The 25,081-nt window shown below is 36.8% G+C and overlaps 1 protein-coding gene across 2 annotated transcripts in view; it reads right to left on the reverse strand.

The window, feature by feature from the left end:
* Positions 1-308: 308 nt before the first annotated feature.
* NAA50 (N-alpha-acetyltransferase 50, NatE catalytic subunit) overlaps positions 309-25,081 on the reverse strand; it is a 35,046-nt gene continuing 10,273 nt past the window's right edge. The window contains exons 2-5 of one of the 2 annotated variants that reach the window (XM_045851627.1): positions 7,084-7,220; positions 6,562-6,681; positions 6,070-6,136; positions 309-5,356 (exon numbers count right to left, since the gene is read on the reverse strand). In XM_045851627.1, the coding sequence (XP_045707583.1) occupies positions 5,179-5,356; positions 6,070-6,136; positions 6,562-6,681; positions 7,084-7,220 (502 nt within the window). In that variant the 3' untranslated portion in view covers positions 309-5,178. The remainder of the gene's footprint in view (positions 5,357-6,069; positions 6,137-6,561; positions 6,682-7,083; positions 7,221-25,081) is intronic. The other variant, XM_045851628.1, reaches the window with a different exon arrangement.

Below are 25,081 nucleotides of genomic sequence, written 5' to 3' on the forward strand. Positions count from 1 at the left end.
ACATTTCAACAGCAATATATGCAGATTCCAGATACTCCACATTACCTTCCAAATTTGATAGTCTTTTTAAATTCTAGCCCTGGGGGGGCACTGGGTAAAGTGGACTCTAGTTATTTCCAGTTCTCTAAGAGGTGTTGAGCATATTTTCATACATTCATTGACCAGTTGCATAGCTTCTTTGGTACTTTGTCACAATCTTAGGCCATTTTAAAATCAGGATGCTTGTCTTACTGAGTTGTAAAAGTTCTTTGTACATTCTAAAGGTTATTTCCCAGGTGTATGTTGTGCAAATATCTTCACCCATTCTGTATCTTGAAAAAACAAGAGCTTTATTGAAGTATGATTGACCCATTATAAACATTAAAATGTACATTTGTCTCAGCATGTTTACACCTGTGAAACCATGCTCTACAATAAAAATGAACATATCCATCCTGATGCTCCTTATTCCTTCTTCTTGCCCTCATCCTGCTCTCCAGATAACCACTAATCTGTCATTAAACATTCACTTTCATCTACTAGAATTTTATATAAGTGGACATATTTATTTATGGACATTTGGATTGTTTGCAATTTTGGACTATTACAAATAAAGATACTAGAACATCTGTACAAATCTTGTACAGGGTGGGGCAAACATAGGTTTACAGTTGTTCATATGAAAATACAATAAATAATACAAGAATAAACTTTTGCACTCACAGCTATAAACCAACTTTTGCCCACCTTGTACAGACATCTGCTTTCATTTTCTTTGGGTAATATACTTGGGTAAATATCCAGTGGGATGGCTGATTCATATGTAAGTGTGCCTTAAAAAACAAGAAAAACCCTAAATTGTTTTCCAAAGTTGTATACTTTGACCACTAGAATATTAGAATTTGAATTGTACCAATATGTGCTAACAATGTGGTCAGTCTTTTATAAAACTTCACTTTAAGTGTATGGTGGTATTTTGTTGTGACTTTATTTGTATTTCCTTAATGACTAATGGTACTGAGCATCTCTTCATGTACTTACTACCCATTTTTATTGGGTTGCTTGTTATTCACGAAGTCTTGAGAGTTCTTTATTCTGGATACATATACTTTGTCAGATTCATAATATGCAGTATTCTCTCAGTTCCTTGGTTATCTTTTTAGATTTTGTTTATTTTTTTAGAGGGGGGGGAGTGAGAGATTAATATCGACGTGAGAAACATACATCAGTTGCCTCTCCTATGCTCCCAACCGAACCACAACCCAGGCATGTGCCTGTGACAGGGAATCAAACTAGTGACCCATAGCCCAACTGAGCCACACAGCCTAGGGTTCTTTTCATTTTCTTAAATGTTTTCCAAACAGTAATTAATTCTTAGGTCCAATTTATCCATTTTTTTATAGACTGTGTTTCTGGTGTTACATCTAAGAAATCTTTTGACTAACACAAGGACAGAGAGATGTCTCTCCTATGTTCTACAAGTCTTATAGGTTCTATATTTAGATCCATTATGCATTTTTAATTGTTGTATAATGTGAACACATGGATCAAAATGTGTATTTCTGCATTGGGAAGCTCCATTTTTCCAGCACCCATTACAAGGGCCATCCTTCCTCCAGAGTTGCCTTTGGTACCAGCTGTGCTACTTGGACAGGGCCTGGCTGAGTTTCATTACAAGCTCAAACCAGAACCACCCAGCTGAGCTGCTCCTGGATTCCTGACTCAGAAACTGTGGGTGGTAATACTTGTTTTTAGGCTGCTAAATTTGGGATAATGTGCTATAGTGATAGCTAAGACATCAGGAAAAAATCACCCATTGTTTCTTCAATGAAACAAGCAAAATTCTGATTAGAATGCTTTTGACTAAGATATTAAACACTGAGTAAACTTTGTTAAAGAAAAACTATAAACCCATGTTCGTTTGAGCTTTAGAAAACAACTTTAAAAAGCAATTCCCAACTCATTCAATTACTAAAACTTTCCTCACTGCTAACAAAGAGAAAAAAAGTTAATATACATGACTTGTATTCAATGCATACTACTAAATGAGATCACAGCCTTTAGGTGTCAGACATCTTAAGCAATTACATTTTAAAAAATACAGCAGCAGAAAGACTTTTACCCTCATTGAGACTGAACTGCCCACTGATACTGGGCAGTGTTCCTGGCAAGTTTCAAAAGGTGTGATTTAGGAGGCCTTGATTAGACTTTGCTTATTTTAATTAGCTTTAAGCAAGATCTTAAATGTCAAAGTATTTTGAAAAATCAAACAGGCCAACAGTAAACAAAGACTACATAGAGCTGCTGATACCAGAATTCAACACAAAAGTGGGGTCTTTTCTGGACATTTATAACACATCACAGATTACTACCAGAACATCATCACATAAGTTTATTTCAGATGTAACAGCAATATTAAAATCATCAAGTTTAATTCTTAACTGCACCAAATAAACTTAGCCATTTAAGTATTTTTAAAGTTATTCCCTCCAAAAAACTGAGGGAGCTTTTCTTTTCCACCCCACACAACACATTTCTGAATAGTTCTGTTTTTGGAGGACTTTCAATTGATGGGTAAACTGCTTTGGGGATATTTCAGAACTTCTTTCCCCAAATAAAATCTAATCTGGACAAATTACATATTGCATAGATTTCTCTGCAGATTCTTTTTTTTTTTAGAACCCAAATGCAATAGCCATCCAGTATAAATTTTTACCTATTTGCCCCACAGTAAAAACTATTTGTCCTGAAAAATATGATGGATATATCCTATGATCATCCAATTAATAGAATAGTTTTACCTAGATAATTTTCATATTTCAAAATAACCAACTAAACATGAGACATTATTTCAGTCTTTACTGACTCATAAACATATGAACTAGTGCCCAGCTTCTATATCTTCTACAGCCGCCTCCTCTGTAAGTGGATGGAATTATTTATATAAGTCTGATGTAGGACAATTAACCTTGTACAAACATTTACAATTTAGGTTAAAGCCATTGACTAGAGTAGAAAAAGAAACATTATATATAATGATAGGGAGCCTACACACTCAATTCAAAATTTAGTTATTTTTTCCCCCTCCTTAAATAACATGTACTTAATTGTCATGAGGCAGCTATTCGGTTTTCAATAACCACATTTAGGGATACATTCATAGGACTGATTAGCCAGCCCAGGTGAAATGGTTATAGAAATAGAGGCAGTGTTATCTCAGAAAACTCATTTATATATCAAAATCTATTTTGATATCTGGAAGCTTACAAAAAGGCTGAATTCTTCAAAGTAATTATGCCTTCTGTAATTCAAGCACTCTTCTCTTGGCAAGAGCAAGCTGAAGGTTATCCATGAAGGTAAAGGTGCTTAATGCTAAACTTTTTTTCTAAGCTTAGATTTAGACTGCTGAAGAAACTGATACCCAAGAAATCAGCATGGTCTTTCTACATTTTAACTGTCTTAAGATTAGAACCCTATAAACCCCATTCAACTATCTTCCTTTTCTGTATTATTCTTGGCACTCAATTAAGACTGCTGAAGTCTATGTACTTTGTACTTTCACATTCTCAAATAAGAATTTTGGATTATAAAATGTGCATAAACGCTGTGTAAAATAATTGTCATTTAACATATTTGGAGATGACTTTCATAGCAGAATTTACATAAGAGGATAAATATTATGAATCAACCTCCCTTCTAAAGTCAAATGATAGAATCTTCAAACTCTGTGCATTGTTTTAAAGTCTAATGAGATCATTTGTTGGGCCACCAATATTGGCAAAGCAGAAAAATTTAACTATTGGAGATGGGACTATGGAGGAAAACAAGAAAATTTCAGTTGTCTCCTATCTTATAAAAAGTTCTCAACCCATTAAAACCACTCCTTATTCATCAGAAAATAATCTGGCCTAAACCAGTGCTGTCAGTAGAGGAGGTCACAGTGATATCTGCATTAGTAACACTTCTAGACTTTTACTTTTCCAAGAATAGAAATAATATGTTTAACAATTCTCCCTCCCCCAAATCCTTAAACTTAATATCATAGGCACAGAATGTAAGCAAATCTGGGATATTCTCTAACAGATAAGCAATAGCACAGCTATTTTATTCTCAAAAATACTGTCTAGATATTCTTTCCTATATAATCAAATGCTCAGTGGCCACACTTTTAACAGCCTGTATTAGCTGATATTAAATGCATTTATTGTGCCACAAGTCCATCTAAGCTTCCTTTTAGGTATGTTTTAATATGTCCAAGAGACAACACCTGCATCAGCATTCTTGAAGGGGATTGATCTATAAGGACATCAACTCCATTTTTGAAGTTAACTAACTATGGGTTTTCTGAAGAAAAAGGACAGGAGGGAAAAAAAGGTAAATCACAGCAAACCTCTTTAGGTCAGTTAAAGGCCATTATCTCTAGCTGGGATATTAAAAAAAAATTAATCTCACCAGCTCACACTCTAAAAGTTAACACCACTAATAACAATCAACAGCAGGTAAAATAAACCTGCTAACAACCAGCCAACTCATTAGCAAAAAGCAGTTTAACTCAAATACTGAGACCAAAGTCTAACACTACTACCCAAACTATCCCACCCACCCTCAGCCACCAGCAAGGAAGGAAGGAAGAATTGCTTAAGAAAAAAATAATAAGCTTAGTATTTCTTACAAGGATAACAATGGTCCAACTCCTGAGATAGTACTTAGGACAACAGGTGGAGTTGAAGGCAATGTCTAGGGATTAGTATCCCACAAACAGTCTTGAGAAACCCAAAGTACCACAAACACACTAAACTTGTCTATGATTAGAGAACAAGATATTGCTGCTGCTTCTTTTTGTATTTTGAAATATACAGTATTTTGTAGGCTCTGCACTTCAATGTGAAAGCAGGACATAAAAACAAGCTAAAAATAAACTGAAACTGACACCCAAATTTTTGGGACCAAATATCTTAACCATGAAACTTCCCACAATCAATCCACCTCACAACAATGAGAGAACTAAAACAATCCAAACATGATTAATTTTGAAAGTCCTTGAAAGTATTAAAACTTTTAGAAGAGAAGGAAAAACAGGTGGAAAAACAAGAACAAGGAGCGGGAAAAGCTTTAAAAGAAGAGGGGTGGGGCAGGAATCAATGGGCCTCTTTTTTATTTGGCGACAAGCAAGTGCAAGAAAGTCCATTTGTAATTTGTTCAGTTGTCTGTCTTTTGCATGTCTGCATTCTGGCCAGAAGGGACTTTGAGGTTTTTCTGTAGCACATGAGCATCTGCGGGCTCTATCCTCTTATAGTAGTTCTTCTTGGTCTCAATAATCTCAAAGCCAAACTTCCTGTAGAAGTCAATTGCCGACTCATTGCTGATCTGGACGTGCCTGAGATATGGGAGGGTATCAGAAAAAAAATTAAGATTTAATCAGCTTTTATGTGTTCTCCACAGACAGCAGAAAAAAAGTTTTAAAAAATTAAAAAATTGGGTCTCAAATGTCTGAATATGTCCCTCTTTATAATTTCTATGAAAGTATGCTGTATTTTGAAAATAAGTAATTCCAGCTTTCTCAATTACTCCTCAAATAGCATTATATAACTTAATCTCTCCTGCTGCCAAAATAAATGTGAGAATTTTAATATCTATATTATAAACAATCCATTGTTATGACCTATGCTTGGCTCTTAAATCTAAGGTCTGTTAAGATTCAAGTATAATGGTATCAGCCAGGTAATCTCTGATTTTGATTATTAAACTCTACTACTAATGAGCACATTAACTACACTTTCAACAAAATGCAGAGTGCAGAGGGCACAGAAAAGTAGTATTAATGAATACATTCTTAAATTTAAGACTTGAGTTTTAATCTTGATTTTATCCCTGTGACTTTGGACCCCCCTCCCACTCCAACATAATAAAACAAGAATATTTTATCTGATTTCTTATCTATTATTAAATGAGACAATAAAACATTATAACCACTACATCCATGGTGTTTCCAAAAGAATGAATAAGTGACCAGAACTTGAAGATTCTATAAAGATTTCTATCGACAATTTATTAAATTCTTTAGATAACATTAAATATCATTTAACTTACAAATAGATGTTGTCAAAAGTGCCGTCTTTTTCACAGATGTTTAAGACATGATTTAACATTTTAGTTCCTATTAATAAGACAAACAAGTAAGTAATCTCGTAAAGATCAATCTTTCAATTATACATCTAATGGCCATCTTAACACTACTGAGTCCTTACAGAATTTGAAGTAAACACCAGACATCCTAATTTTCCAAACATTTGTTTTCTTATATATTATGTATATTTCAAACTGCTAGCACAAAAGCAAACTTTATATACAAGACATTCCAAGTAGAATGAAAACTGAAAAAGCAAAAGGGACATTAATAACAAACCTATAAAGGGCTTCCAAATAAATTATGTTTAAAAAAATAAGTATTTTTCACCTTATATAACAATAACCATTTCCCAGTAGTCCCAAAAGAACTGATTTGACTTACTGGGTCAGAAACAGTTACAATTGTGTTTATACTTCTTTGAAGCAGCTTTTTTAAAAGATCAATAATTTTACCTATTCCTAGCCTTCGGTATGGTGCCAGACATCCTAGTGTCATGATGTAAAGTCTCTTCTGATTCTGTGAATGATCCACCCTACAGCATACTGCACCTACTGCAATATCATTGAAATAGGCTGCCATGGAAAAACAAAGATATAACATTCAACAGACAGAATATCACATTTTATTAAATCTTTCCCATCCCCCTCTATGAGGACTAAATTGTTGCTATCAGCATTAAGTTTTTTCAGTTACTCCGAATATCAACAGCCTCAAAAACCTCCTATACCTTCTTAGGAATTTAATTCTCATTGAGAGTAAAGCTAAATATGTGAAAACACAAGAAAAGATTTAGCATTTCCTTTTAAAATTCAAATATTTTCTCTTGATTTCTGAGGTTTTTCTTACAACCTGAATTATCCCCATTTCTTCACTTGTAAAATAAAAGAGATTAAATTGGTTACCTCTTTCTGCTTTACTACTAACAAGGGGTCAAGAATATGAATAAATGAAGAAAGAAAAAAACCATATTATACCAAGTTTTGCTAGCTCGCCAACTTCCAGCACATCCTTGTAGAACTTGTCATTGTAGCTGACTGGAAAGATGACCTGGTTTAATCTCTTCAGCTGCTTAATATTGTGTGGTGTCACATCTCCCAGCTCGATCCGGCTACTGGAACAAACCAAAAAGTACTCAGTAAAATATAATTAGCAGTATTTGTTAAGATGAATATATTAAAAAGGCACCAAATCTTTTTTACATTATTGATAAATCTTTTCAACCATAACTTTATATTCCTATGAAGATTTCTAATTTATAAGCAGACTTTGCCAGCCATTTCATCCACATTCAACTCAGTATTCATATACTTGTACACATTTACAGATAAATACAATAAACAATTACTAAGAAACCCAGAATAATACGCTACATATATGCCAAAATTTTCCATGTCATCTACAGTTCAAAAAGTTAAAAACATCTATTACTGATCAAAAAGAATGATGATACCGAACTTTGGCAAGGTGGTAGTAAATGGGGTTCTTACACTCTGGTGGTGGGAATGTCAATGGATGTATCTCTGGAAGACAATTTAGTGCTATGTACCAAAAAGCCAAAAAGTGCATCTCTTTTGTCCAAGTAATTCTACTCTAGAATTTTTTTCTAAGAAAACAGTCCAATATATAAAGATGAAAAGCTATGCACAATCTATTCATTGAGCCAGGAACCACCTACAGAATCACATGGAGTAATATTCAAAATCCAGATTCCTGAATCCTACCCCACACATTCAGAAGCAGAATCTCTGGAGCCGGAACAAGGGAGTCCATATTTTAAAAGAAAAACAAACAAACAAACAAAAATAAAACAAATCACCCCACTTTGAAAACTATAATTAAATTGGTTCCAGGGGAAAAGAGGTTAAAGTTTCAGATTCATAATAACAAAACTATTTTGCCTACAGAGCTATCAACAAAAGGAATTCTTAATAGCTCAAGTCAATTTTACTGTCATAAGGTAAAGGGTGATCAATTATGACATGACAAACCTGAATAGCATCTACATAATTTTTTCTTCCTGTTACCATTAACACTATCATTAGTAGAGGTGCTTATATACATTATTTGTCTTCTTAAAAGTCTTAACAAGGGGTGATAAAAAACACTAAAACAACATCAAATAGCCCTGGTTGGTATGGCTCAATGGACTGAGTATCAATGTGTGAACTGGAAGGTTGCAGGCTCGATTCCAGCCAGGGCACATGCCTGGGTTGCAGGCCAAGTCCCTTGGGGGTGTGTGGGAGGCAACTGATTGATCTCACACGTTTTTCTCCCTTTCTCCTTCCCTTCACCTCTCTCTAAAAAAATAACTAAATAACTTAAAAAATCAAATGAAAATGAATTCAAAAATAAAACAATCTGATGCCAACCAAGCAGCTAGAAAACTATGTACATCCTACTCTTTCAGTGCTTGTTCCAGATCACAATTAACATTGGTCAAAAGCAGGCAATACAAACAATAGCCTAATTAATCATTTGCAAAATAGGTACATAGGTTTTGATAACTCTGTTAAAGAAATGGCTAACCAAGAATGTTAATCATCACACATTTATAAGAACAAAAAAGAAAAATCTGAGTGTCCCCTAAGGGGACTGGTAAAATAAAGCATGATACACTTACCAGCAAGGAAAGACAGTGTTGATATATTGTTTTGTATATAAAATTATGACCCAATTTTTGCTAACGCATACAAAAATATTTAAAAACACATTCCAAAATACACGGTAAGAATTGTAGGTAATCTTTAAAACAAAATTCTCTCAAATATTAAAATTTAGGTAATCAGAAAACAACAGAATGTATTACAGTTCTTAAAAACAAACAAACCTGATTATAGACTATTATGTTCATTTGAAACTTTAGCCTTCCAGCCTCAATTATTCCAATTTTATGCTACCAATTTTTATTACTTAATTGTGACCAACTACCCTTGAACATCTCATATGTCTTCTTAAAATCGGAACACAATGTGTTTCTTAGCAGCCACACAAAATTTTTAAATATCTGATAAAAAATAGAGATATCTTTTCCAGTTTCTAGCCACAAGAGTGAATATGAGTAAACATGGCCTTGTCCCAAGTATTTGTTAACTGAAATAAATTCCCTTCATGAGATTCTTGTCTTCTTTAAATAGGTTACACTTCATTCACACAACTTCCCCTCTCTTTACAATTTTATCTAACCCTGACACTTCACCCAAAACCTTTTTGTGATTAAACCTAATGGGCTCACATACCTACCACCCACTCAGGTTTTTTATCAGTACTATTACACTGTAAAATACAGGATCCCTTAAAATACAGAAATTACATCTTCCATAAATATCTTAAAGAATCCCTCCCATTTAATTAACACATCCATCACCTCATATATTTATCATTTTTGGTCTGTGGGAACATTTATGGTCTACTCTCTTAGCAAATTTCAAATATAAATACAGTTTCCATGTTATGCATTAGATCCTCAGACCTTATGCATTTTGTAGCTGAAATTTTATACCCTTCTATCAATCTCTTCCCCACTCCCCTGACCTGGCAACCACTTTTCTACTGTGGGGGGGGTGTGTGTGTGTGTGTGTGTGTGTGTGTGTGTGTGTGTGTGTGTGTGTGTGTGTGTGTGTGTGTCTTTTAAGATTCTACATAAGTGATACCATGTAGCATAAAGGGGTGTGTGTGTGTGTGTGTGTGTGTGTGTCTTTTAAGATTCTACATAAGTGATACCATGTAGCATAAAGGGGTGTGTGTGTGTGTGTGTGTGTGTGTGTCTTTTAAGATTCTACATAAGTGATACCATGTAGCATAAAGAACCACAAATTGGGTGTAGTAGTTTCTTTTAACCATAACATATCTTTACTAATTATATTTAATAAATTACTTCTACTAATGTAGTAGCTTATTATTTATAATTTAATTACATTTAATACCTCAAAAAATCACTCCATTGCACTTTTAAGAAAGTTAGTCTCTGTATTTTAAAAGTGATCAAAAATTTACATTATTAAGTTTAACAATGAACAACAATAAAGGAAAACTTAAAAAACTAGAAGACAAGCTTCTCAATTACAAGTGAAAGAACTTGAATTAGAAAAATTTTAAGAATGGCCCTGACTACAGTAGCTGAGTAGGTTGGGAGTCATCCTGCAAACAGAAAGGTTGCTGGGTGATTCCTGGTCAGGGCACATACCTGGGTAGCAGGCATATGAGTGGCCACCAATCAATATTTCTCTAAAACATGAATGTTTCTCTCCCTCTCTTTCTCCTTCCCCTCCCCTCTAAAAAAATGAAATCTTTAAAACATAGAAATTAAAAATTTAAGAATGATTTCTAAGTAATTACTGGGCTTCAAGTATATTTATAAGTAGAAGGAAAATAACCAGGTATTCCTTGGTTTCATGTAGAAGGAAAAGATGGTTATAGTCCAGTGTGCTAGAATGAATCTAATTAAAGTTAACTACTAACAAAGTTTCCATTAGGGTAGACAGATCAAACCTAAGTATAGAACACAATATTAAAATATGAGGGAGTAGGCAGCTTAATCTTTCCCTGCTTAACTTTAAAATATACATGTCTTGATTTAAGAAAAGAAAAAGAAACAGTCCATTGCCATAGAAATGACTTAGAAAGTGAAAATATCCTGTACTACTATGACCAGAAATAACTATGATAGTCTTCCCGTATTTTTCTATGTACAAACAGACACATACATATTTTAGAACATAACTGGATACTATAAAACTGTTTGGTAACTATATTAAATGTAACTGTCAGCAAAATTCATCTTCAAATACAGTTTAACTCACATGAACATGATATGTCTGGTTGAAATGGAATACTTCTGTAATCCTGATCACTTAGCTCTGAATTATTTTAAGTGGATATTCTAAATATATCAGAGTAATATCATCTACTTATAAATATAATTTAGCAAAGGATGTCTACTGCATAGAGGGCTATGTAGAAATGTCAAGAAAATGAGAACACTTGACTGTTAAACAACCAAAAACCTTTCAGAAGTTAAAAAAAATTTTTTCTAAATTACAAGCTCAGAATTCTATCTATAAATCTAAAATGTTGTAGAGCTCTCATTAATATCAAAGTTGCTTATTCAAAGCATAAATCAGTTATTTTAACATTTGAACACCTACATGCTAATACACCTAGAATGCAAAGGACTTTACACCTACTAAGAAATATAGGTATATATATAATACAATGTGCTAATAATACCATATGTACACAAAGTATAAAAATATTAGAATGGAAGTGATACTGGGAAAGGTTGGGAAGGAGGACTAGGAGTTTGTTTTGTGGGAGGTAAGAAATGCATTCTAAGGAGAGAGTAGAACGAACAAAATAGCAATGATGAATTCTCAAAACTATAGGCAATGTGATATGGTAAGACAAAGCATGCTTTGTGTAAACACTGGAGCTAGAGCTGAAGAGGAAGAGTCCGTTTTACAAGGATCTTACATATCAAGACAGTACTGGTTGTCTTTTCTATCCACGCTTATTTTGGTGACCTCAATCTCATAGTCTTATGGCTTTAATAATGACAACTTCCACATTTCTGTCTTTAGTCTAGAGCAGGGGTGTCCAACATGCAGCCCATGGGCCACATGAAGCTCAAGATGGATATGAATGCAGCCCAACACAAAATCATAAATTTATTTAAAACAGTAGATTTTTTTGGAATTACAGGTCACAATGTATTTAATGTGTGGCCCAAGACAACTCTTCTTCCAGTGTGGCCTGGAGACGCCAAAAGGTTGGATACCCCTAGTCTAGCAGAAAACTCCTGAACTACAAAGAATCTCTAGCAGACCCTCAAATTAAACATCCAAAACTAGATCTGACCATCCTCCTGAAATCTGTTTCACCTGGAGGCTTCCCTATCAGGTCTCTACATCCTTGCCTGCCAGCTATTCTCTTACCTCCTTTGAGTCTTTGTTCAAATACCTCAAGAAGGGTTATTCTGACAAACCTGTTGTACTTTCATTGTAGTATTTTTGGCAGGCTTTCTTATCAATCAGGCTTATGTTGGCCTTAAAGAAAATTTAGAAGTGTTCCTTCTTGCCCTTTAATTCTGTCAGTGTTTGCTTTATTTATTTTCAAGTTATGTTATTAAGAGCATAAATATTTGAGACGGTTATGAGTAGATCCTTTTATAATTTTTATTTTTTGCTGCAATAGTCCTTCTCTTAAAGCCTACTTTGCTCATCAATACAGACATACCATTTTCTTCTAATCAATGTTCCACAGTGTTGCTTCTACCATCCTTTTACTTTCAACTTCTTTATGTGTCTTTTGTAAACAGCAAATACTTAGGAGTCTTGTTCTTTTAATTCCACAATTGGGAGTATGTAGTCTGTTCAGATTTAATGTAATTGTTGATATGGTCTTTTCAAGTCCATCTGCAATTTTCAACTTATACTAATATCTGGTTACTTGGATTTCTAACCTACCTGGGGATCAATTTCCTTAGCTTTTATTAATCATTTTTAAAATTACAATTACAACTGACATGCAATATTATATTAGTTTCAGGTATACACCCTAGTGATCAGAAATTACATGTGATCATCCTGATAAATCTCATACCCACCTGATACCATACATAGCTATTAAAATATTACTGCTTCCTATGCTATACTTTACATCCTCATGACTACTGTTACCAATTTGTACTTCTTAACCCCTACCCCTTTTCAATCAACCCCCCTTCCCTTCTGACAACCATCAAAATGTTCTCTGTATCTCCAAGTCTGTTTCTATTCTGCTTGTTTGTTCATTTTGGGTTTTTTTAGATTCAATTATTGATATGTATTTATTGTTCATACTTTGATATTTTTCTTCTTTTTCTTGAAGAAGATCCTTTAACATTTTATGTAGTATTCGTTTGGTGGTGATGGACTCCTGTTAGCTTATTCTTGTCAGGGAAATTCTGTTATGTCCTTCCATTCTAAACAACAGCTTTGCTGAGTAGACTATTCCTAGCTGTAGGTCCTTGCTTTTCATCCCTTTGAATATTCCTGCCAATCCCTTCTGACCTGCAAAGTTTCTATTGAGAAATCAGCTGACAGTATTATGGGAGCTCCCTTCTAGATAACTAACTGCTTTCCTCTTGCTGCCTTAAGATTTTCTCATTTCTTTTAATTTTTTTGTATTTTAATTAAGTGTTCATCTTGTTTGGGACTCTCTGTGCTTCCTGGACTTGTATGTCTATTTCCCTAGCTAGGTTCAAAAGTTTTCTGTCTTTTTTTCTTTTTTCAAATAGCTTTTCAATTCCTCACTAGCTCTATTCTCCTTTTGGCACCTCCATAATGCAAATGTTGGTACACTCGAAGTTGTCCCAGAGGCTCCTTACAATATCCTCATTTTTGTTATTTTTTCCTTTTTGCTGTTCTAATTTGGTCTTTTTTGCTTCCTTATTATTACAATTGCTCCTTTTCTTCTCAGCTTCGTGTATTCCACTGTTGATTCTCTGTAAGTTATACTTCATTTCAGTTAATATATCCTTCATTTCTCACTGGTTCTTTTTTATGGTGTCCCATATCTTCTTATGCTGCTGAAGTTCTCCCAAAGTTCATCTCCTCTTCCCTAATTTCACTGAGCATCCTTATAGCTAGTGTTTTGAACTCCACTTGTCTAGTTCTTTTTCTGGACTTGTGTTGTTTTCATTTGGGATGTGTTTGTCTCATTTTTGCAGTCTCCCTGTGTTTGTTTCTATGTGTTAGGTAGAGCTGCTATGTCTCCCAGGCTTGGCAGAGTAACCTAACGGGATAGTGTCCTACACTGTCCAATGGCACAATCTTCCCATCTACCTGAGCTGGGCACTCCAGGAACAACCCCCTGTGTGGGCTATGCACATCCTCCTGTTGCAGTTGAACCTTGAGATTGCTGTTGGCATGTGAATGGAAGGGATTTACAACCAGGCCAATCGGCTATAAGGACTGGCTATGACCACAGTGGAGGAACAGCTGTGCAGGGGCCTATCGCACAAAACAGGACTCAATTCAGTAGGGCTTTGGTACCAACTGAATTTTCCCCTTGAGTTTATCACTTGTAGAGGTGGCTGGGTGGTGCTTCAACATGGTATGAAGTTGTCCACTAGGTGCACTGGCTCTGGGACAACCTGGGAGATTCAGGCCAGGGTCAGGCACAGTGTTCCACCCGTGGCTACCTGGCATGACCTAGACAGTGATCTGCAGATAGCTGCTACTTGTGCCCCTGGGCTTGGAGGTGCCTAGGAGACATGAACCAAGACTAGTTAGTGCCTGCCCTGGGGCCACTTAGATACTGGACAACACCAAGGCCAGATGCTGCTTGAGCTAGCAAAGTTCAAAGCATGGACCAAGATCCAAGACAGGCCATTTGTATGGAAAAGCCACTGGGAACAGCTTGAATGAGCCCTAAATTTGGTGAGGAGTTGTTTTAGGGAATCACCAGGTTTGGGCAAACAATGATGACCAGGTTGATGAAGACTCAGATATGGCACCCGCCGGCTGGCTCTGTGGCAGAAGGGCTCTGCAAAGGAACAATGGCCTCTGTCAGCATTTCTGTCTGGGAGAAAGCTGTCCCTTCAGCCCTCGCCCTGATGCCAGACAATTCAGTTCCTCCCCATATGTCCCTGGTGCCTTTAGAGCTGCTGCCCCCATGCTGGAACTCATAGGGAGAAAGCCAAGTCAGTCCATCTCACTCAGTCACAATCCCTGCTGGATTTTAATGTCACAAGTTATGGGGTCTGTACTGGAATCCTTGGTTGGGGGCCCTAGTGTAGGGCTGGAACCCCTCAATCTTCAGGGGGGACCTCTCACAGCCAAGATATCCCTCCTGATTTTTACCCATCACATGTGCGTGGAATCAGCCTGTTCCACACCTCTACCCCTCTTACCAGTCTCAGTGTGGCTTCATTACATCCTTAGTTGTAGGACTCCCATTAAGCTAGATTTTAAGTGGATCTGAATAATAGTTGTTCTGTAGTTTAATTGTATTTCTGATGTAGTTGTGGGAGAATGCAAGTGGATTTTCTTAACTTTTACAAACAACTAACTTTTTTTGGTATATAGTTCTGAGACTTGACAAACATGTACAATCATGTAATCAACATGAGTACCAATAGAATGCTTCCATCATCCCCAAAATCTCTCTCATGACCTTTAAAGTTCAACTCTACCACCACTCCCAGGCAACCATTAATCTGTATCCCCACAGTTTTGTTTCCAGTATGTCACATAAACAGAATAAAAAATAGCCATTTGCTTGGTTCCTTTTATTCAACACAATGCCTTTGAGAGTCACCTTGCTTTTGTATCAACAGTTTATTCCTTATTATTGCTCAATAGTATTCCATTACATGAATGTACCATAGTTTATCTTTTTGTGGAAGGGCAATTGGGTTGACTACAGTTTTTGGAGATTATGAATGAAGACCCTGTACAGGTTCTTGTGCAAAAGTGCTTTTATTTCTCTTGAGTAAACACTTAGGAGAGGGAATGCTGGTTTATAAGTATATGCAAGTTCCAGTTGCTCTACATCCAAACCAGTATTTGGTGCTGTTGACTTTTAAAAGTTACGCCACGCTAATATGTGTGCAATGATATTTCATTGCATGGTCCTAAGAAACACAATTTTGAATATCTTTTCATTTACTTTTTTTTTTTTTTGCCATCCGTCTATCTTCTTTTACAAAGGAACTGTTGAAACCTTTACCAATTAAAAAAAAAAAGTGCTCTCTTATTGAGTTTAAGTGTTCCTGTGGAAAAACACATGCCCTTTGTAAGCTATGTATGTTGTACATGATTTCTCCCAGTTTGTGGCTGTTTTCCATTTTCTTAAGAGTTTTTCACAGATAAGAAACTTTACATTTTGATGAACTTGTTTTCGTTGGTCATGCTTTTTGGTATTAGAAGAAATCTTTGCCTAAGCCAACATCACGTCACTAAAAATTACATTCTTTTCCAGAAGCTTTACATTTAGATGTAGGAAGTCCATTTGTACCTCCTTTACATCCTTTTCATTTATTTCTTTTCCCTCTCTCTCTCTTTTTTTTTAAGAGAGGGAAACATCGAAGTGTGGTTGCCTCTCGCACACCTCATGCTGAGGACCTAGTCTGCAACCCAGGCATGTGCCCTGAATGGGAATTGAACTGGCAACCTTTCGGATCGCAGGTCAGCATTCAACCCACTGAGCCACACCAGCCAGGGCTCATTTATTTTTCTTTTTAAACAGCCTCGTTGATGTCTAATTTACTATACTGAGTTAGCCAAAAAGTCCATTTACTTTTTTTCCATAAAAAAGACATATTTTTCATTTTCACCAGTAGCTTTATTGATTTGAATATATTTTGAGTATGCCAGCTATCTCCAGCATGGTTGACTATTCTCAAATAATGTCTTGATTTGATTGCTATCAACGTCAACTGCTCTACCTGACTGTGGAGCATCATCCAGTGAAAAATCTCCAACATGAAACTTCATAAACCATTTTTGACATGTTTGATCAATCACAGCACCCTCTCAATAAACTGTACAATTTTTTTGCGTTTCAGTGGCATTTTCACCTTAATTGAAATAACAAACTATAATATGCCAAAAATGTTTATTTTTTCCATCTTCAGGATTAAATTGGCTAGATAAAAATTCACCAAATTTGATTAGTTTTTTAAAAATGCACACTGATATGAAAGCTGCCACAATACCATCTAACAAAATGGTTTTGAATGAAGTTAAAGACAATCAAATGCTAATAGAGCCACCTTACAGAAAAAAACAAGCAAACTTTCTGGACAACCCAGGACCATAAATCCCTGTTTTAAATGCACAATTCAATGAATATCAGACTATTTACAAAGTTGTATAACCATTACCTCAATTCAGCTTTTGAACATTCACACCACACCTCAAAATTCCTATATGCATGACTGAAGTAAATCCCATTTCTTACCCAAAGCCAGCTACTAAATCTACTTTCTATAAATTTGTCTTTTCTGGACATTTCAAATAAATAGAATCATGTAAGTGATCTTTTGGAACAAACATCTTTCATGCAGCAAATTTTTTAAAAAGATTCATCCATGTTATAATGTGTCAGCAGTTGAACAGTATTCAATTTTATGAATGTCACGTAACTATTCCAATGGCTATTATAAATAATGCTATGAATTTGCATGCATGTCTGTGTGTGGACATATGGCTTAATTTTTTCTGGTAGATACCTAGGAACGGGGATTGCTGGGTTATGACACACACGGGTAGCTTTTTTCTCTTTTTTCCCCATCTTTAAAATACTGCTTTTATTTATTTTTTAAATATATTTTATTGATTATGCTATTAGTTGTCCCATTTCCCCCCTTCATTCCCCTCTACTCTGCACACCCTCTCCCACCCACATTCCCCCCCTTTAGTTCATGTCCATGTGTCATAAGTTCTTAAGCTTCTACATTTCCCATACTATTCTTTTCCTCCCCCTATTTTCTACCTACCATCCATGCTACTTATTCTCTGTACTTTTTCCCCCTCTCTCCTCCTCCCACTCTCCTATTGCTAACTCTCCATGAGATCTCCATTTCTGTGGTTCTGTTCCTCTTCTAGTTGTTGGCTTAGTCTGTTTCTGTTTTAGATGTGGTTGTTCATAATTGTGAGTTTGCTATCATTTTACTATACATGTTTTTGATCTTCTTTTTCTTAGATAAGTCCCTGTAACATTTCATAAAATAAGGGCTTGGTGATGATGAACTCCTTTAACTTGACCTTATCTGAGAAGCACTTTATCTGCCCTTCCATTCTAAATGAAAGCTCTGCTGGATAAAGTAATCTTGGATGGAGGTCCTTGCCTTTCATGACTTGGAATAGTTCTTTCCAGCCCCTTCTTGCCTGCAAGGTCTCTTTTGAGAAATGAGCTGACAGTCTGATGGGAACTCCTTTGTAGGTAACTGTCTCCTTATCTCTTGCTGCTTCTAGGAGTCTCCTTCATTTTAATCTTGGCTAATGTAATTACGATGTGCCTTGGTGTGTTCCTCCTTGGGTCCAACTTCTTTGGGACTCTCTGAGCTTCCTGGAAGTCTATTTCCTTTGCCAAATTGGGGAAGTTCTCCTTTATTATTTGTTCATATAACTTTTCCACTTGCTGTTCCTCTTCCCCTTCTGGTACCCCTATAATTCAGATGTCGGAACGTTTAAAGATGTCCTGGAGGTTCCTAAGCCTCTCCTCATTTTTTTTGAATTCTTGTTTCTCCTTCTTTTCTGTTTGGTTGTTTCTTTCTTCCTTCTGGTCCACTCTATTGTTTTGAGTCCCAGTTTCCTTCCCATCACTATTGGTTCCCTGTGCATTTTCCTTTATTTCACTTAGTGTAGCCTTCATTTTTTCATCTAATTTGCTACCAAATTCAACCAATTCTGTGAGCATCCTGATCACCCGTGCTTTGAACTGTGAATCTTATAGGTTGACTATCTCTTGGTCGCTTAGTTGTTATTTGCTGTGGAGCTTTGATCTGTTCTTTCATTTGGGCCATTTTTTTTTTGTCTTATTGCACCTGTTATGTATGAGGGGCGGAGCCTTAGATGTTCACCAGGGCAGGGCAACACAGTTGCTGGGTTGTGACACTGTGTGTGGGGGCAGGGTCCGAGAGGGGACAATGGCACTTGCTCCACTCTTTTTCGGATTTCAACCCCTTCCGCCGCTTCCCCCCAAGCAAACTGGGTTTTTCTGGTGCTAATTCTCATGTGGGTTGGCTTGTGCATGTTCTAGGGCCCCATGGGTCTCTCCAATACATTCTCCTGTGAGGCTCTGAGTCTCTTCCAGCACCTCAACCCCCTCAGGTGTTTTCAATCAGTGCCCCGACACTCTATTTCCCAGCACTGGGACCCAGGGTTTTGTGGTCTGTCTCGCTCCCCAATTTCTCCTGGTTTATCTGTGCCTGAATGTGGGACTGCCCAGTCAGCCAGCAGCCTTGAGTGCAGTGCCTCGCTTCACAATCGCCGCCTCGCTGGGTCTGCCAGCTGCTGCCTGCATGCCCAGGGTTCGCCTACTGCGGTCTTGCACGCCTAGGATGCCTTACGTGCCCAGTGGCACCACTTTTTGTGCCACGACCTCTCTCCGCCCGACCGCCTGACTCCATCCTTCCTACCAGTCTGGATAAATGTGTATATTTTAACTCCTTGGTTGTTCAACTTCCATACAGTTCAATTTTCTGTCAGTTTTGGTTGTTATTCTGTTTCTAAATTGTTGTTGTCCTTATTTTGGTTGTGCGAGGAGGCACAGTGTGTCTACTTACACCTCCATCTTGGCCAGAAGTCCATGGGTAACTTTTTAAAGAAACTGTCTGTAGTAGGCAGAATAATGGCCCCCAGAGAATGCCCATGTTCTAATCCCAGGGATCTTTAATATGTTAATTTACATAGAAAATGGACTTTGCAGATGTGATTAAGTATTTGAGATGGGAAGATTAATCACACAGGTCCTTAAGAGCCAGAGAAGATGTGATAACAGAAGCAGACATGAGATGTGAAGATGCTATGCTACTAGCTTGGAAGATAAAAGGCAACGAACCAAGGTGGCCTACAGCAGGAGTCCCCAACCTCCCTCTTCCCTATCCATGGACACTGCCTGCAGTACCACCTGAAGTACGCCTCCTGTCTCCCACCCCCAACCCTGGTCTGTGGAAAATTTGTCTTCCACAAAATTGGTCCCTGGTACCCAAAAGGTTGGGGACTGCTGGCCTATAGAACTTGAATGGGCAAGAACACACTTTCTCATCTAGAGCCTCTAGAAGAAACATAATCCTGTTGGTATTACTTTCCTAGAACTGCCTTAACAAATTTACCACAAACTCATTAGCTTAAAACACACATTTTAGCCTTGGCTGCTGTGGTTCAGAAGATTGAGTGCCGATCTGTGAACTGTAAGGTCACTGGTTCAATTCCCAGTCAGGGCACATGCTGGGTTGTGGGCCAGGTCCCCGACTGGGGACGTGTGAGGGGCAACCAACTGATGTCTCTCTTGCACATCGATGTTTCTTCCTCTCCCTTCTTCCCTCTTTCCCTCTCTCTAGAAATAAATAAAATCTTAACACACACACACAACACCTGACTACTTAAAATACACATACCCAATTTTTATTCACTCCAAGTTCTGGAGGCTGAAAGTATAAAATCAGGATGTAAGCAGAACCATGTTCTCATGCTCTCTCAAGGTCAGAGCTCTTAGGCTCCAGACAAGAATCCTTCCTTGCCTCTGCCAACCTCAGGTACTTCCTGGCTTGTGGCAGCACAACTCTAGTGTCTGCCTCCATCTTCACATGGTCTTCTGTGCATGTGTGTGTTCTCCTCTTCTTATAAGAACACTAGTCCTTAGATTCATCCTAATTGAGTATGACCTCATCTTAATTACTACCTGCAAACACCCTATTTCTAAAGGTCACACTGAGATTCCAGGTAGATGTGAGTTTTGGAAGGATACTATTAAAAATTATTATATCTACCAACAACTTGATTTCAGCCCATTGAAGTCCATTTAAGACTTCTGTCTCAAGAACTAACATATCAGAAGTATTGTTTTAAGCCATAAAGTTTGTAGTAACTTATTACAGCAATAATGGAAAATGAATGCATTGCAAAACTGTTTTCCAAAGCATCTACACCATTTACATTCCCCCCTGTAACATATTAGGATTCCTGTTTCCACATATCTTTGCCAACACTTTTTACTACCTTTCTACTGCTATTCTAGTGGTGTGATGTCATAATCTCATTGTACTTTCATTTCTCTAATGACTAATGATACCAAGCATCTTTCAGTATGGTTATTTGCCATGTGTACACTTTATTTGGTAAAATGTCTATTTAAATATTTTGTCCATGGTCAAGGCCTAGGAATAAACCTAGAATTTTTACATTAACTTGTAAGAAAAGAAATTCCAATTTTTAAATTAGATTACTTATCTTACTGAGTTGCACGAGTTCTTTATATATTCTGGATACAAGTGATTTACACATATATAATTTATAACTATTTTCTAATTTGTGGCTTGTCTTTTCATCTTAGCAGTGTACCATATAATGTAAGCTGTTTGTTAATAGTGAAAACTGGGAACTTGGTACCATCTTCACCAATGTAAATCTAAAACTTGAAAAACTACTCTAAAACTAAATTTAAAACTATTTTAAAGTTAAAAAAAAAAAAGGAGGCAGGACTGTTAGATTAAGAGATCATGAGACATTTCAGCCAACTGCAATATGTGAACCTTTTTGAATTCTGCACTAAACGAACCTATTTTTTAAAAAATTTTTTTAGACTTATGAAAAAAAAAACAAATATAGACTGGGTATCAGTTCATAATATATTAGGCACAAAAGTATTATAGTTACTTTTTAAAAAGATGTTATTTATTTATTTTTAGAAAGAGGGGAATGGGAAGGAGAGAGGAAAAGAAACATCAATGTGTGGTTGCCTCTCGTGCATCCCCTACTGGGAAGCTGTCCCACAACCCAGGCATGTGCCCTGACTGGGAATTGAACTGGCAACCCTTTGGTTTACAGGCCAGCACTCAATCTACTGACCCACACCAGCCAGAGCAGTATTTATTTATTTATTTTTTAAGTAAGTCCTTCTATGTTACAGACTCATACTGAAGGGTTTACAGATAAAACGGGATAGCACATACATTGGTGTTATTGTGGCCTGGTCCCAGACCATTGCAGTAAAGAAAGTCACACAAATTTCTGGTTTCCTGGTACATTTAAAACCTATGTTTCCACTATACATAGTCTAGTAAGTGCAATAGCATTATGTTCTTAAAAAAAATGTACACACCTTAATTTAAAAATACTACTAAAATTGTAAACCATCATCTGAGCCTTCAGCAAGTTGAGACGTATGTTTTTTGCTGGTGGAGGGTCTTGCCTTGATGTTGATGGCAGCTGATTGATCTGGGTGGCAGCTGCCAAAGGATAAGGTTGCTGTGGCAATTTCTTAAAATAAGGCAATGCAGTTTTCTGAATGAGGGATTTTTCTTTTCACTATTTCTCTGTAGGACGTAATGCTGTATGGCTGCATTTTACACACAGTAAGTACTTCTTTCAAAACTGGAATCAATCCTCTCAAACTCTGCCGTTACTCTCTCAATTAAGTTTATGTAATATTCTAAATCCTACACAGTCATTCCCATCTTCACAGCATCTTCAACAGAAGTGGATTCTATCTCAAGAAACCACTTTTTTTGCTCACCCGTAAGAAGCAACTTTTCTAATTCTAGTTATGTTGCTACTTCCACCCCATCTACAGCTACTTCTTCCACTAAAGTCCTAAACCCTAGAAAGTCATCCATGAGGATCGAAATCAACTTCTCCCAAACTCCTATTACATTGATATGTTGACCTTTTCCTGTGAATCACAAATGTTACTGACATCTAGAATGGTGAATCCTTTCCAGAAGGTTTTATATTTATTTTGCCCAGATTTATTGAAGGAATCACTATTTACAGCCTTAGAAAATGTATTTCTTAAATAAAACTTGGAAGTCCAAATTACTCCTTGATCCATGGGCTGTAGAATGGATATTGTGCTAGCAGGCATAAAAACAACATTGATCTTGTTGTACATCTCCACCAGAGCTCTTGGGTGACCAGGTGCATTGACAATGTATAATATTTTAAATATCTTTCTGAGCAGTAGGTCTCAACAGCAGGCCCAAGATGTTCAGTAAATCATAGTGTATAAACAGATGTGCTGTCAACCAGGCTTTACTGTTCCATTTACAGAGCACAGCAGAGTAGGTTTAGCATAATTCCTAAGGGCTCTAAGATTTTCAGAATAGTAAATGAGCAGTGGTATCAACCTAAAGTCACCTAACAAGAGCCCTGGCTGATGTGGTTCAGTGGATAGAGTGCTGGCCTATGAACCAAAAGGTTGCCGGTTTGATTCTCAGCCAGGGCACAAGCTTAGGTTGTGGGCGGAAAGGCAACCTATTGATGTTTTTCTCACACGTTGATGTTTCCTTACCTCTCTTTCTTTCTCCCTTCCGCACTCTCTAAAAATAAATGAATAAAACCTTGAAGAAAAAAAAAATATGGTCACCTAACAAGAGTCAGCCTGTCCTTTGAGGACAGGCATTGACTTCTCTCTAGCTATTCAAGTCCTAGATGTTATCTTCTTCCAATATAAGGCTGTTTCATGTATATTGAAAATCTGTTGTTGATAGTGTAGCCACCTTCATTAATTACTTTAGCTACATCTTCTGGATAACTTGATGCTTCACTCTGCACTTTCCTGTTATGGAGACAGGCTCTTTCCCTAAACTACACGAACCACAACACTCCACTAGCCTCAAATTTTCCTTTTGCAGCTTCCTCATCTCTCTCAGCCTTCATACAACTGAAGGGAGTTAGTGCCTTGCTCTAGATCAGGCTTTGGCATAAGGAAATATTGTAGCTGATTTGATTTTTAATCCAGACCACTAAAACTGTCCCCATATTAGCAATAAGGCTCTTTTGCTTCCTTATCATATGTCCAGTGGAGTAGCATTTGTAATTTCTTTGAACTTTTCCTATGCATTCACAACTTGGCTAACTGGTGGAAGAGGGGTAGCTTTCATTCTATCTTAGCTTTCCACATGCCCTCCTCACTAAGCTTAATCATTTCTAGCTTTTGACTTAGAGTGAGAGACACGCAATCTTCCTCTTTCACTTGAACACTTAAAAGGCCCTTGTAGGATTACTAACTGGTGTAATTTCAATATTGTGTCCCAAGGATTAGAAGGCCTGAGAAGAGAGACAGGGGATTAGCTACTTGGTGGTGCAGTCTAAACACACATGAACATTTAATACTAAATTCTCCGTCTGTACGGGTGTGGTTCAGGACACACCAAAACAAATATAATAGCAACATAAAAGATTACTGATCACAGATCACCATGATAAATGTAATAGCCATGAAAAAGTTTAAAACCAGTTATGCCTGCATATCAAGGATCTCCTTTGACATACACCAGCAAAAAGGGAAAACAAAACAACCATGGCGTAGCTCAGTGGATTGAGCATAGGCCTGCAAATTAGAGGGTCACTGGTTCGATTCCCAGTCAGGGCCTAGGCTGCAGGCCAGGTCCGGGGGTGGGGTGGGGAGGGGAGCATGTGAGAAGCAACCACACTTTGAAAGTTTCTATACCTCTCATTCTCCTTCCCTTCTCCTCTTTTTAAAAATAAATAAAATCTTTAAAAAACAAACAACAACAAAAAAACCAAATAGGTCAGGCGAAGATGAAATAAGAACAAGGGAATTCTAAGTAGGGAATTAGATGCACGAGGGCCTACCATACAATTTTCTTTATATTGTATGTTTGGAAATTTCCATAATAAAAAGTAAAACAAGCAAAATTACTCATTACATAAAGCACTACAAGCTGCAGTATTTCGAAGTTATATTAACTTTTACAGCAACTGTGGCTGGGAAAAAAAAAACATGTTATTTATTTACTTACTTATTTCCTCATCAGAGGACAGAAGGCAGAAAGGAAGAGAGAAAAGAAACAATGACATACTCAGACCAGACATCCATGCCTGGACCAGGGATAAACCTGCAACATAGGCATATGCCCTGGCTAGGATACTCCAACCCCCATGCCACACTGGCCAGGGCATAAGATGTTATTTTTTATATTAAAAATGATGGCAGAAAATACTTGATGCCTCATTTATTCTTTACTATTTGAAAGAAAAAGTGAAAAGAGGCGACAACTTCAAACTTTTAACAAATCATGTTTTCTCAATTTGGATGAGAATAAGCCTTCCATTTTGGTGCAGATCTCCCCTTCTAAATCCAGCAGTCTCAGTATAGCCTGTCATTCATTGTCTTTGCCTTTGGTGTAAATGACTACAAGTCCTGACTTTTAAATGTTACCTAATGTCACTGGAAGCAATGTGGATGTTAAGTAGATAAAAAAGATTAGACAGAAATGAAGTCCCCTTCTGTACACGTGTCACT

This window comes from Phyllostomus hastatus, unplaced genomic scaffold (assembly GCF_019186645.2).
Source record: "Phyllostomus hastatus isolate PE091 unplaced genomic scaffold, TTU_PhHast_1.1 phas_contig_86, whole genome shotgun sequence".
Lineage (NCBI taxonomy): Eukaryota > Metazoa > Chordata > Mammalia > Chiroptera > Phyllostomidae > Phyllostomus > Phyllostomus hastatus.